This window comes from Crotalus tigris, unplaced genomic scaffold, assembly GCF_016545835.1.
Source record: "Crotalus tigris isolate CLP2741 ecotype Arizona unplaced genomic scaffold, ASM1654583v1 scf7180000017690.20705106771:4171800, whole genome shotgun sequence".
Taxonomy (NCBI): Eukaryota; Metazoa; Chordata; class Lepidosauria; order Squamata; family Viperidae; genus Crotalus; species Crotalus tigris.
Window position 1 is genome coordinate 2,826,667 of NW_024096569.1, and position 14,150 is coordinate 2,840,816.

A 14,150-nucleotide genomic window follows, 5' to 3' on the forward strand; every position below is an offset into this window, starting at 1 on the left:
GACAATAACACACACGTGGTTAGAAAAAATGTTAGAGAAACACACAGGCTATAAACCTGATTTTTTTTTTATTAGGTATACCGCCAGAAAAACTTGACAAGCAAAGTACATATTTGATTCTACACCTGATAACAAGCGGCAAGAATTATATTTGAACAATATGGGAAGGACGAAGAAACACCACGAAGAAATAATTTAAAAAAAAAATACTAGACTGTGCGGAAACAGACAGACTTACTTTAAGGTTGAAAGAAAAAGAAGAAACAGAATATTTTCAAACTTGGGACCTCTTTTATCAATTTAGGGATTAGGAATTTAGTAATAGTAATAGTAGTAAAGTTGGAAGGGACCTTGGAGGTCATCTAGTCCAACCCCCTGCTCAGGCAGGAAACCCTACACCATTTCGGACAAATGGCTGTCCAGTCTCTTCTTAAAAAATTCCAGTGTTGGAGCATTTACTGCTTCTGGAGGCAGGCTGTTCCACTGATTAATTGTTCTCACTGTCAGGAAGTTTCTCCTTAGTTCTAGGTTGCTTCTCTCCTTGATTATTTCCACCCGTTGCTTCTTGTCCTGCCTTCAGGTGCTTTGGAAAATAGCTTGATTCCCTCTTCTTTATGGCAGCCCCTGAGATATTGGAATACTGCTATCATGTCCCCCCTTGTCCTTCTCTTCGTTAAACTAGACATACCCAATTCTAGCAACCGTTCCTTATATGTTTTAGCCTCCAGTCCCCTGATCATCTTTGTTGCTCTTCTCTGTATTCTTTCTAGAGTCTCAACATCTTTTTTACGTCGTGGTGACCAAAACTGGATGCAGTATTAAGACACTCAGACAACCCGTTTTTGTTGAACTAATTGTTATTGAACTCTGTTTAAAAAAATAATAATAAAACTTTTTTAAAAAATACATTTGAGCCCGTTGTTAAATGCAGGCGGGGCCGGCAGTTGTAACTTGAGGAGGGATCCTAAGTCGCATTTTTGAAGCCTGTCATAGCTTTGAACGGTTGTTCAATGACCCATCGGTCGTAAATGGAGGACTGGGGTGTGGGGTGGACACGAGACGGGGAAGTGAAGGCGAAGGGCCAGATCACACACCCACCTGGAGACAATCTGGATTCTGAGCTGCAAATTCCTGCCACTCCTCCACCGTGCAGTGCTTGTGGATGGCTGTGAAGAGAGAGAACTGGGGGAAGGAGACAACATTGAAAGAGGAGAGCTAGCGGTTGAGGCACTTGGCTAGGAAGCGGGAGGCTCTGAGTTCAAATCCCGCCTTAGCAGGGAGAGCCAACTGGGTGACATTGTGCCCTGTCTCTCAGCCCAAGCCACCTCACCAGGTTGTTGTTGTCGGGAAAATAGGAGGGGGAGGAAGGGGTGATGGAGAGGGAGGAGAAAGAAGGAAGGAAGGAAGGAAGGAAGGAAGGAAGGAAGGAAGGAAGGAAGGAAAGAAAGAAAGAAAAAAAGAAAGACGTTAAAAGAGGGAAGGAGAAAGGAAGGAAGGAAGGAAGGAAGGGAGGGAGGGAGGGAGGAATAAAAAGATAAGGAAGGAAAGAGGGAGGGAGGTAGGGAGAAGGGAAGGAAGGGAGGGAGGGAGGAAGAGGGAGGAAGGAAGGGAGGGAGGAAGAGGGAGGAAGGAAAAGATAAAGAAGGAAGTTGAAAGAGGGAGGGAGGGAGAAGGGAAGGAAGAAAGGAAGGAAGGAAGAAGGAGGAAGGAACAGATAGAGAAAGAAGAAAGTTGAAAGAGGAAGGGAGAAGGGAAGGGAGGGAGGGAGGAAGAGGGAGGAAGGAAAAGATAAGGAAGGAAGTTGAAAAAAGGAGGGAGGGAGGAAGGAAGGAAGGAAGGAAGGAAGGAAGGAAGGAAGGAAGGAAGGAAGGAAGGAAGGAAGGAAGGAAGGAAGAAAGGAAGGAAGGGCTTGCAGATGAAGTTAGTGACAACCCACTTGGACAATCCATGACTCTCCCTCGTTTTTAAGAAGATCCATCAAAGAGAAAAGGTCAAATTACAGAAGTCTCAGCAGCCACCATTCCAAGCCAACTCATACCTCAGGCAGCTGATGCCAGCGTTGGTCAACCCTTGGATCCTTTCAGGCGGGTGGACTTCCACTCCCAGAATGCCCCAGCCAGCTACGCCTGAAACCACCCAAGGTTGACCAACGCTGCCTAATCGGTGTGTTTTTTTCGCAGACGCGTACCTTGCTCAAAACCTTGGCCATCTCAAAGGTCCCCACCGTATCCATGTTGGCGGCGATGATGGGGATCCCCCGGTAGGTCTGCTTGGAGTTCCGGAAGGTGAAGGACCTCAGGAGATCCACCTAGATGAAAGGGGAGCCAATGCAGAGAAGAATAACACCCCAAAACTTTGAAAAGTTGATTTTCCCAACCTCCGCCAGGCCTTTGGCCGCCAAGAAGGGCAGCCTGTCAATCACCCGGCACACCTTATACCGGTTGCGAGCAGGAGAACTTTGCCGGAACTTCGTACCGGTTGTCCTTCACTTATGACCGGAAATTTCCATTTGAGGTCATTAAATGAGCAGCACCCGGCTTTCTCTTTCTTTCTTTCTTTCTTTCTTTCTTTCTTTCTTTCTTTCTTTCTTTCTTTCTTTCTTTCTTTCTTTCTTTCTTTCTCTCTCGTTCTTTCTTTCTTTCTCTCTCTCTTTCTTTCTTTCTCTTTCTTTCTTTTTTCTTTTTCTTTTTTAAAATATGTTTTAGGTTTTATTGGTTTTTTTCCCCTACATATCACCAATCAATATTTGGTAAACAGTGAGTTGTCTGAGTTTGTATTTACAAATAATCAATCAGGGGCTGCCCCAAAGAAGAGGGAGTCAAGATATTCTCCAAAGCGCCTGAAGGCAGGACAAGAAGCAACGGGTGGAAACTAATCCAGGAGAGAAGCAACCTGGAACTAAGAAGAAACTTCCTGACCGTGAGAACAATTAACCAGTGGAACAACCTGCCTCCAGAAGCGGTGAATGCAACACTGGAAGTTTTTAAGAAGAAACTGGACAGCCATTTGTCTGAAATGGTCTAGGCCAGTGGTTCTCAACCTGTGGGTCAGGACCCCATTTGGGGTCGAACGACCATTTCACGGGGGTCGCCAAACAACGCAGTCCGCCATTTTTTCCCCCCTTTTCCTTAGCTGTGCTACTCCCTTTTATTCTATTGGCTTTTGAAAGCCTATAGAATAGACTCTCTTGAATAGAGTCTAATTCTATTGGCTTTCAAAAGCCAACAGGAATTGTCCAGGCTGTCTCTGCCCTGCTGAGTCCGCAAAAGTCCCATTCTGCAAACAGTGCTGTACCAGTTGAGTAGTCCTCGACTTACGACCGGTTGAGTAGTCCTCGACTTACGACCGGTTGGGGGTCGCGGCATTAAAAACGTTGAGAACCACTGGTATAGGGTTTCCTGCCTGAGCAGGGAGTTGGACTAGATGACCTCCAAGGTCCCTTCCAACTTTTATTATTATTATTACTCTTGTTACAATTCGTTTCTACGGTCCCATATTCCACCTAGTAGCTTTCCTTGATTTTTCTGTTTGTCCAAGGATATTCTCTTTTATCGCCCTTAAATGAGTACATTTCTTGACAGTTTTAGAAGATAACAATTAAATACCTACAAATATCCCCCACCTCATTGTTAACCTTTTTTTCTAATCAACCATAGGTTCTCCTACTTGAGTGGGGGGACTGGACTATAAGACCTCCAAGGTCCCCTCCAACGATGCTATTCTGAAAAGTAGGGGAGACATGATAGTAATGTTCCAATATTTGAGGGGCTGCCCCAGAGAAGAGGTGGGGGTCAAGCTATTCTCCAAAGTGTCTGAAGGCAGGACGAGAAACAATGGTTGGAAACTGACCAAAGAGAGAAGCAAACTGGAACTAAGGAGAAACTTCCTAACAGTGAGGACAATTTTTAGCTTATGCGTATCTTAATTACATCCAATCTTCATAAACAATCCATGTCCTGTTATTAATTTTTACCCAATTTTTAGTTTCTCATCAAGATATTCCTTGCTAGCACACTCACCCTTCACCCTCGCAAACCCTTATTCTCATGTTCCCACTGGGAAGAGCAAACGCTAAGTAAACATGCCTTTCTCCGATTTAAGAACCATTAGATACATTTATTTATTACGATTTACATTTATTTATCTCAATTATTATTATTATTATTATTATTATTATTATTATTATTATAACTGCCTCGCCATCTGCATGGAGGACGAAAAAGATATTTCTACCTCACTCCGGGATTTGAGCGTACTCCGTTTCGGTCTCAAAAGGACATCCTTGAAATCCAGCTTAATGTCATTATCTATGTGGGGCATTTTGGATTCCTATAAATTAAAAAAATAATAATAATCAAAAGCAAAGCCCTGGAAATCTGGAACATCGGGGACCAAATCCCAAACTTTTTCTTCTCTAAACCTTAAGTTAAACGATCTCTAATGCAAATTATTTTCAACAGGACTTGCCAGCTAAATATTAATTTTCTTACAAGCTTTCTTAGAACGTTCATTGATTTTTTTTCCCCTTCCAAATAAGCATTCATTCACGCGCACAAATGCTGTGCAGTATTTTTATTTCCCCATATGCAACAAGTTGTGGTTTTCTTTATTTTCTTCTCTTGCGCTTAGAACTGCCGTATTTAATATAGATTGCTTATTTATTCAATTTATATGCTAATCCATTGTTGTAGACTCTGAGCAGCTACTCAGACATGTTTTTTTTTTTTCAAAAATCAACTGGACTTTGTTTTTCCTGAAATATGTTTCGCTTCTCATCCAAGAAGCTTCTTCAGTTCTGACTGAAGGGTGGAGGATGGAAAGATTTAGATTCCTTTGCAGTCATCTGGTTATTAGTATTCTCCCTAGAGTCTTGAGGTCACCTGGAGTTTTATTTGGGCCCTCAGGGATACCTGACAAACGGTGCAAACGGTGTGGATAAAACGTGAAATGTCTTCAAGGAAAAACAAAGTCCAGTTGGCTTTTTGAAAAAACACCTTTGGGACAATTATGTCCCGGATGACTGAGAATTTCCATAGATATTTTCCATAGGGTTGCAAGACTTTATTGCCCAAGGTAATTAACGATAATTTTCAGTTTGCACTTTCAACTTTGTGACACTTTCAGTTCTCTTACTATGGGTGAATTGGGTTGCTTTCGGGAGCCAAAGGTTGTGGCCAATAAATGTTTATGATCTCAGTGTCACCATCAGCCTCGACTTCCGCATGACCGTTCCCATCATTCTAAACCAGGGCTCTTCCAACTTGGCCCTTTGATGACTTGTGGACTTCAACTCCCAGAATTCCTCAGCCAGGCATGCTGGCTGAAGAATTCTGGGAGTTGAAGAGTCATCAAAGGGCCAAGTTCCACAAGTCATGGCAAAGGAAGTCCACAAGTCATCAAAGGCCAAGTTGGAAGACCCCTGCTTGTGGACTTCAACTCCCAGAATTCCTCAGCCAGGCACGCTGGCTGAGGAATTCTGGGAGTTGAAGTCCGCAAGTCATCAAAGGGCCAAGTTGGAAGAGCCCTGTTCTAAACACACACACATACAAAAAGAAAATTGAATTGAATTTCAAAAGTCCAGTTTTACCACAGGCGAATCTCTCACTCCCATAACTCTTTTATCAGCCCTCTTCCTAATCTCCAATCTCTCCAAACCACCATTACCTCAATACACAGTTACAAGATAGGGCTCTTTTAAACATCCTCTGCCCATCATGCTAAGACTTCCTCTGCTCACGCTAAGAGTTCCACCTTGGGGCGCAATCGCTTCATCCCCAATCAGGAAAGCTTTAAGTGGGCTTGGACCACTTAAGACTCTCAAACGTCTCTTCGATCTAGGGAAGCCCTTGGCTTTGCACTTTACCTCCCCAATCTGGCAGGACTGCAATTCCCATGAACCCCGGCCAGCGCCATGGGAGTTGTAGTCCTAGCCCACCTGGAGAGCATGAGATTGGAGAATGACAGATTAGCCTAAACCAGCCAGCCAGCCTGACCCAACCTTGGTCGTTTGAAACAGAGTTGGACTTCAACTCCCAGAATTCCCTAGCCCAGCATGGCTGGCTGGGGAATTCTGGGAATTGAAGTCCACCCATCTTCAATTTGCAAGATTAGGAAACACTGGCCTAAAGGGTGCCAGTATTGCACCCCCAATTCCAGGATGCCCAGTTTGGATTTCAAAGCTTGCATCACATCCCAATTGTCCAATTTTTAGGGTGCGGAGCATATAGGGGAGCGCACGAACCCCACTTCCGGTTCCCCGTTTTCGCTTTCCGCCAGCTTCCGGTCTTTCGGCGCTCCCCGACGGGCGGGGGGGGGGAAAATAGGCGACCGCGACCACCTCTCGGTCTCCAAAGGGCTCCGCTAAACCCTTCGCAGCTGGCCGCCGTTCGTTTTTGTTTTTTTTTTAAAACAGCGGAGCAGTGGCTTGTGGGAAATGTAGTTCTCTCTCCAACCGTCTACATTAGGCCCACTAGGATTAATAACTACAGCTCCCATAAGGGAGCGCGCTCAATCGGGATGACGTCACGCGCAGACGACAAGGCGGCTCGGCCTACTAGAGAAGAAAAACTACAACTCCCAGCGGTCAAAGCGTCACAACCGTCTCGCGCCGAGCGGCCATGTTAGTTTCCTTTTCTTTGTCAGGTCCTCTCTTCAACTCAGCTTTAATTAATTATGTAGAAACAGAATTATAGCTCCATTCTTCACGATATCGGCGGTTCTCTTTTTTTTTTAACAAGAGCCTATTCGAAAAGAAGAGCCGTGACAGAACCGCGGGGCGTGCTGGGAAACGGAGTCAGCCGCTCCATTCATCGCGGCGACTCTAGTGGGGGGAGGGAAAAAAAAAAGACAGCATCTCCCATGGTGCAACGCGACAGCGGCGGAAGGATACGTAGCACGCCCTCCTGCTTGGAGTTCACTGACTGAAAGGAAGGAGAGGCGGAAGTGACGTCACAGGCGACCGAAAAAACATCCCGGGGCGGCTCTCTGCGAAGCCAGTTCCGCTTCCGAGGTTGGAGGTCGGGCGGCGCTGAGGCACCGGGCGGGCGAGCGAGCGGAGCGGCCACGATGCTGATAAAAGTGAAGGTGAGGCGGGAGGCTCCGGCGCGCCCAGGCACGGCGGCATCCCTGGGGAACGCCGGCCGCGGTGCATTATGGGCGGTGGGAATTGGCTCCAGCAGCAGCGGCAACAGCAGGCAGAAGTCAAACCGGTCGAGCTGCTTCCTCGCCTTCTTCAGCCGGCAGCGCTCCCCGCCCTGAAGGGCGGCCTTCCTTAGGGGGACACAATCAACACAGTGCCCAGAAAAAGGGCTCCATAACACCAGGCGGGTAGCCTCCTTCAGTCGAAGCCCGAGGGATATTTGCCTTTTTCAGATATTTCTCAATGAAAGCTCAGCTAATTTGAGGCAACTCTTTGATCTGGGGGGTCTTCCAACTCGGCCCTTTGATGACTCGTGGACTTCAACTCCCAGAATTCCCCAGCCAGCCTGCTTTAAGATGGGTGGACTTCAATTCCCAGAATTCCCCAACCAGCATGCTTTAAGATGGGTGGACCTCAACTCCCAGAATTCCCAAGCCAGCGTGCTTTAAGATGGGTGGACCTCAACTCCCAGAATTCCCAAGCCAGCGTGCTTTAAGATGGGTGGACTTCAACTCCCAGAATTCCCCAGCCGGCATGCTTTAAGATGGGTGGACTTCAACTCCCAGAATTCCCCAGACAGCGTGCTTTAAGATGGGTGGACTTCAACTCCCAGAATTCCCCAGCCGGCATGCTTTAAGATGGGTGGACTTCAATTCCCAGAATTCCCCAGACAGCGTGCTTTAAGATGGGTGGACTTCAACTCCCAGAATTCCCCAGCCAGCCTGCACGATCCAACATAATTAGTCGGCGATCTAAATTAGTACGGGCAGTCCTCAATATACGACCACAATCCGGCCCCAAAGTCCTGTTAAAGTGAATTCTGCCCCCTTTGACCACCTTCCTTGCCACGGTTGCTAAACGAATCGCTGTGAGTGGTTAAAGGAGTAACACGGTTGCTAAGTGGATCCGGCTTCCCTTTATTGACTTTGCTTGTCAATAGATCCAAAGCAGCCTTCTGGGCGTGCTGCTCTCCAGAAGGAGAAATTAAAAGAATGACAATAAAAAATTTGTTTAATGAAGAGAAGGACTAGGGGTGACATGATAGCAATCTTCCAATATCTCAGGGGCTGCCCCAAAGAAGGGGAGGGGGTCAGCCTGTTCTCCAAAGCACCAGCTGGAAGGATGAGAAACAATGGTTAGAAACTGATCAAAGAGAGAAGCAACCTGAAATTAAGGAGAAAGTTCCTAACAGTGAGGACAATTAACCAGTGGAACAGCTGGCCACCAGAAATTGTGGGTGCTCCATCGCTGGAGGTTTTTTTTTTAAAAGAAGAAATTGGACAGCCATTAGTCCAGAATGCTGCAGGATCTCCTTGAACGGGGTTGGACTAGAAGACCTCTTAAGGTGTCCCTTTCAACTCTCATGCTATCATTCCGAACACCGATTCGCTGTGCGTTGAACTTCTGTTCAGATATTTGAAATTCAAAATATTAGTAACTGCAGCGTGCACGAAATTAAAGATCGTGCAAAGTCTTGAGGCCTAAATCAACTTGGAGACGTAGAGTCATTTTGGATGTTAATTACAAGCCGGCTCTTCTTGAACGCGCAGATGATAATTAGAAGCTGGGAGGGCTTAGCTGTAAACCCCCAGCAAGATTTATTAGCCTGGTGTGCCTTGGTCCAAATGGGATTGAAGCCGGAAATGTCGATTTGTAAAATCCTTTTTTTATTTCTGCATAAGCAAGGAGAGGTGCCCGCAGATACGAGGTTAGCGGACCCAGCCCCCATCTCTCTTTAGAAGTGAAACATGGGATGGGATCCTGCAAGAGGGAGTGGACGATGGTGGTTTGAGAAACCTTTTTTCTTTTTTTCTCTCCTTTCGTTGCAGACGCTGACGGGGAAAGAGATTGAGATTGATATCGAACCGACAGACAAGGTATCGGCCCTCAAAAGGACGGGGTGGGTTTTGATCTTGCTGACCATCCTTGTCCCTTGTCCTGCTTTGGTTTTCGTGTGCAGTTCACCTTTTCCCTTTCTCTGCGACCTTTTAGGTGGAAAGAATAAAGGAGCGGGTGGAAGAAAAGGAAGGCATCCCACCTCAACAGCAGCGACTCATCTACAGCGGCAAGCAAATGTAAGTATCCACCAAGGGAGGACACTACCTGTATTTCCATGTAAAAAACAAGCAAAGTCAAGGAAACAAGCCAGCCAACGCCCAGCCCCAGAGCAAACAGGACCAGATAAACAATTAGGAAAGACCACCATTTTCTCATCGTGGAATATAAACCTCACCCCAGTCAAAACCAATCGGGCGACCAGCCAACTCCATTCTTCCATTCCTGATGATGACGTTCCCTGGCTTGGTAATGAAACACTTGTAGGAAAAACAAACACACCAATAGTGCAACTCCGAGCTATGGATAATCCTCAAAATAACCTACAGCTAACTTCCAAAGATACATTCCGAATTCTTTGTGGTGCATTCCAAATTATGTCTTATCTTAGCCTTTTTTTTTTAAGACACTTGTTCTTTTTAACGCTTTCTTTGTGGTAATTCTTTTATACGTTTGTCATATATATATAGAGAGAGAGAGGGAGGGAGAGAGAGAGAGAGAGAGAGAGAGAGAGATAGATAGGTAGGTAGGTAGGTAGGTAGATAGGTAGGTAGATAGGTAGATAGGTAGATGATAGAGATAGATAGATAGATAGATAGATAGATAGATAGATAGATAGATAGATAGATAGATAGATAGATAGATAGATAGATAGATAGATGATAGATAAATAGATGATAGATAAATAGATAGATGATAGATAGATAGATGATAGAGATAGATAGATAGAGATAGATAGATAAATAGATAGATGATAGAGATAGATAGATAGATGATAGATAGATAAATAGATGATAGAGATAGATAGATAGATAGATAGATAGATAGATAGATAGATAGATAGATAGATAGATAGATAGATTGGTGGGTTTCGTATTTTAACTTCCTTTGAATGAACTAAGGTAGGTAAAGAATAATATAATATATAATATAATATTCCCAGTTAAATATGATTATTGTTATGAGCTATGTTATTATGTTGGGAGTTATATCACAACATTATGACGTTGAAATATGCCTAAATGAGGGCGGAGGTTCGTTTGGCAACTCGTATTTGCAACGGTTGCCGTGTCCCGAAGCCACGTCAGATCCCCCTTTTACGACGTTCCGCCCAGCAAACTCAGTGGAGAAAGCCCAATTCACTTAACATACGGGTTATGCAGTGACTCGGGGCAAAATTCACTGAACTGTCTCACTTAACCACAAATTTGGGGTTTAGTCGTCATAAGTCAAGGACCACCTGTAGATCTTTTTTTAAAAAAAAAAATAATATTTTATTAATTTTCTAATTTTATGTTTGAGTATTTGAAAAGCAACATGGTGGCTGGGTAATCAGTAGTTCCATAATAAAATCTTGAGTGCAAATCTCAGGTTACAACATCAGATAATAATAATAAAGTTGGAAGGGACCTTGGAGGTCATCTAGTCCAACCCCCTGCTCAGGCAGGAAACCCTCTACCCTTGCAGACAAATGGCTGTCCAGTCTCTTCTTAAAAACCTCCAGTGTTGGAGCATTCACCGCTTCTGGAGGCAGGTAGTTCCACTGGTTAATTGTTCTAACTGTCAGGAGGTTTCTCCTTAGTTCTAGGTTGCTTCTCTCCTTGATGAGTTTCCATCCCTTGCTTCTCTTTTCCCCTTAACATTTACTATCTCATATTCAAGCTAGTACAGTTCTAATTATATCAACTCAATAAAAACATCATTATTACATCTAATCAATAACTTTTTGGCTCATATGTATCTCGGTTACATTCAGTCTTCATAAACTGTATCCCGTTGTTAATTTTTACCCAATTTTTAGTTTCCCGCCAACATCCCAATTTAACCTTTGATGTTTATAATCTTCAGACTTTGGGTGTCCCAAGATGTCCCTTATCTCGCTGCGTCACAAAATGTAATATCCAGAATGCGCATTTTATCTATTTGAGCACAATCTTGTTCTATTTCCTAAAAGCTATTTGTTTCCCACCCTATTAAATCATCTACTTCAGTGGTTCTCAACCTTTTTAATGCTGCGACCCCCAACCGATCCTAAGTCGAGGACTACTCAACTGGTGCAGCACCGTTTGCAGAATGAGACTTTTGGTGGGCTCAGCAGGGCAGAGACAGCCTGGACGATTCCTACTGGCTTTTGAAAGCCAATAGAATTAGACTCTATTCAAGAGAGTCTATTCTATTGGTTTTCAAAAGCCAAGAGAATAAAAGGGAATAGCACAGCTAAGGAAAAGGGGGAAAAAAATGGCAGACTGCGTTGTTTGGCGACCCCCGTGAAATGGTCGTTCGACCCCAAATGGGGTCCCGACCCACAGGTTGAGAACCACTGATCTACTTAATAATGCAATATCCCCTTTAATAAATCAAAACCATTATATCTTTTTTTTTTAAGACCACCCTCCTTCCAGGCACCAGACTCCAAATATACCCAGGTGATGCTCTGTGTGTCTGGAACTTGCCCCGCCCGCCCCGAAATTGGGGTTCACCCCGTTTTTTTTCCCTCCCCACAGGAACGATGAGAAAACGGCGGCCGACTACAAGATCCAGGGCGGCTCAGTCCTCCACTTGGTCTTAGCCCTGCGTGGCGGCCTGCGATGATGGCGTCCCCCGATACCCGTCGTGCCCCCCCTTTCCCCAAAGCCACCGGATGTGGGTGACCCTCGCCCCTCGCGTCCATGGGAGGCCCGTCGGATTCGGCGCATCTCGCAGCCCCCCGTTTCGTCCGAATCCCGGGAGGACGGCCTGCCAAATGTCTGTTCCTTGGCGAGCTGTCCTCAGAGAGGGTTGTGGGTGGGTTGTGTGTTAGGGGAGGGGGGTGCTCTTTAAGTTATTGGGGTGTAGCATCCGGCCGGCTGCGTGTGGGTAAGGGTCCATTTGCTGCTTTTCGGGGCCTCCCCCCTCCATGGGTTGAAAAGTCTCTCTTCTTCCCTGTTCGTCCCCCCCATCGTGGCTCATAAATGTTCAAATAAACGTTTCACAACCATCACGGTGTCGTTGTGTCTCCTGGGATCTGGAGATTTCCTTTTGGGGGGGGTCCTTGATTCGGCTCGACTCTGCCTTTGCTAAGTCCTCCACTTACGACCGGCCTTTAGTGAACCATTTGAAGTTGAAACAGACACCCCCCCCCCAAAAAAAAAGGTAGTTTTAAGGCCCGGATTTAAAGGTCCGAATCGTGAACACACACACACACCATCGCATTGCAATTTGGGCACTCTACAACCAGCCTGTCTTTGCCATTTTCTGCGTGTCGTGGTTCACGTGACCACGATTTAGGACCTTTTTTGGGGGGCTGGAAATGGACGTATTTTTTCTTGCAGCGGTCGTTAAACGAATTGTGAGGTTATCGTTGTGTGCAATGGAGGTTTGTCGGGAACCGACATTTATGTCTGGTTTCCGACAAGCCTCCATTGCAGGCACTGGAGTCATTTGACCTCGTGGTTCGCTTAATGATCCCTGCAAAAAAAAAAAAAAATTCACAATCATGACCTGCTTAACAACCAGCAGAGGTTAATCATAATTCTGGACCCGATTACAGTCGTAAATGGAGGACTGCTAATATTTGAGCTAAGAAAGTCAATCTGTTCATATTTCCAATATTGGGCTGATAAAAATTTGGGGAAGAACCCCCTCCAAATTTAATTTCTCTTAAAAAACAGCAATAGGTTGCTTTATTTTTTTGATTTATATCCTGCTTTTGCTTGGTACAATTCGGAGCGTTTTTATTTATTGAAAAGATTTGTGCAGCAACTCCCATGATGCCCTATGAGGTGAACACGCCTGTGAGGTGAGGGGCTGAGCGCCTGGTCAAAGGCACCCAGCTAGTTTTCGGCCCTAAGGTAGGACTAGAACTCGCCGTCCCCTGGTGATTGACTCAAAGTCACCCAAGTAGTTTTCTTGTCTAACACAGTACTAGCCCTTTTCTGGCGACTGGCTCAGGCACCCAGCTGGCTTCCATGCCTAAGGTGGAACTAGAACTCACCGTCCCCTGATGATTGGCCAGTCACCCAGCTGAATTCAGTGCCGCCTAGTTGTTGGCCAAAGTCACCCCCGTTGGCTTTCTTATCTAAGGCAGTACTAGAACTCACCCTCTCCTGGTGATTGGCAAGGGATTAACATATAAACCAGTTAGTGGAATCCTTTAGCATTGATGATGTTCCCCAGTTGGGTCCTGAAATGTCTACAAGAAAACCACCAAGCTCAGAGAGCACCAAGGACCCCCCAGTCCTCCTCTTTCTTCTTCATCTCCTCCTCCTCCTCCTCTCTCCATAAACCCCCCTCCCTTCTAGCACTGATGAGGATACCTAGTTGGGTCATGAAATGTCTGCAAAAAAACCCACCAAGCTCGGAGAGCACCAAGGACCCCATCGTCGTCGTCCCCTCCTCCTCCTCCCCATCCCCCCTCTCACACTGATGATGTTCCCTAGTTGGGTCATGAAATGTCTGCAAGGAAAGCCGCCAAGCTCAGAGAGCACCAAGGACCCCATAGCCCTTCTCCTCTCTCCCTCCCTCCCTCCCTTCCTTCCTCCTCCTCCTCTCCACACCCCCCTCGCCTCTAGCATTGATAACAGTCCTTAGTTGGGTCCTAAAACATCTGCAAGAAAATAACCAAGCTCAGAGAGTACCAAGGACCCCATCGTCTCCTCCTCCCCCTCCTCCTCCTCCCCCCTCCTCCTCCTCACTCCATTCCCTCCCTCCTCCCACTTCTAGCACTGATAATGTTCCCTAGTTGGGCCATGAAATGTCTGCAAGAAAACCACCAAGCTCAGAGAGCACCAAGGACAGTTGTCCTCCTCCTCCCCCTCCTCCTCCTCTTCCTCCTCCTTCTGCTCCTCCTCCTCCTCTCTTCTCACACTGATGTTGTTCCTAGTTAGGCCATGAAAGGCCTGCAAGAAAAGCCTCCAAGCTCAGAGAGCACCAAGGATCCCACAGTCCTCCTCCTCCTCCTCCTCCTTTCTCCACAATC

General features: G+C 45.9%; 3 protein-coding genes across 3 annotated transcripts in view; 2 read left to right on the forward strand and 1 right to left on the reverse strand.

Moving 5' to 3' along the window:
• The window catches only part of TINF2 (TERF1 interacting nuclear factor 2), a 22,670-nt gene extending 22,361 nt beyond the window's left edge, over window positions 1–309 (forward strand). The window contains exon 10 of the mRNA XM_039338039.1: window positions 76–309. Coding sequence (XP_039193973.1) covers window positions 76–97 — 22 coding nt within the window. The 3' untranslated portion in view covers window positions 98–309. The remainder of the gene's footprint in view (window positions 1–75) is intronic.
• The window catches only part of GMPR2 (guanosine monophosphate reductase 2), a 17,033-nt gene extending 10,616 nt beyond the window's left edge, over window positions 1–6,417 (reverse strand). The window contains exons 1-4 of the mRNA XM_039338042.1: window positions 6,242–6,417; window positions 4,234–4,329; window positions 2,189–2,308; window positions 1,099–1,182 (exon numbers count right to left, since the gene is read on the reverse strand). Coding sequence (XP_039193976.1) covers window positions 1,099–1,182; window positions 2,189–2,308; window positions 4,234–4,320 — 291 coding nt within the window. The 5' untranslated portion in view covers window positions 4,321–4,329; window positions 6,242–6,417. The remainder of the gene's footprint in view (window positions 1–1,098; window positions 1,183–2,188; window positions 2,309–4,233; window positions 4,330–6,241) is intronic.
• A 518-nt stretch (window positions 6,418–6,935) lies between these two features.
• Window positions 6,936–12,173, forward strand: NEDD8 (NEDD8 ubiquitin like modifier). The gene is made up of 4 exons (XM_039338045.1): window positions 6,936–7,083; window positions 8,968–9,015; window positions 9,131–9,213; window positions 11,698–12,173. The coding sequence occupies exons 1-4, from the start codon at window positions 7,066–7,068 to the stop codon at window positions 11,783–11,785; spliced, it is 237 nt and encodes a 78-aa protein (XP_039193979.1). The 5' UTR covers window positions 6,936–7,065; the 3' UTR covers window positions 11,786–12,173.
• The last annotated feature ends 1,977 nt before the right edge of the window (window positions 12,174–14,150 follow it).

Excerpts from the sequence above, each read along its gene's own strand:
- NEDD8 (XM_039338045.1), top strand. Across the intron at positions 9,016-9,130 it reads ATATCGAACCGACAGACAAG|GTGGAAAGAATAAAGGAGCG; the intron begins GTATCGGCCCTC and ends GCGACCTTTTAG. Across the intron at positions 9,214-11,697 it reads ATCTACAGCGGCAAGCAAAT|GAACGATGAGAAAACGGCGG; the intron begins GTAAGTATCCAC and ends CCCTCCCCACAG.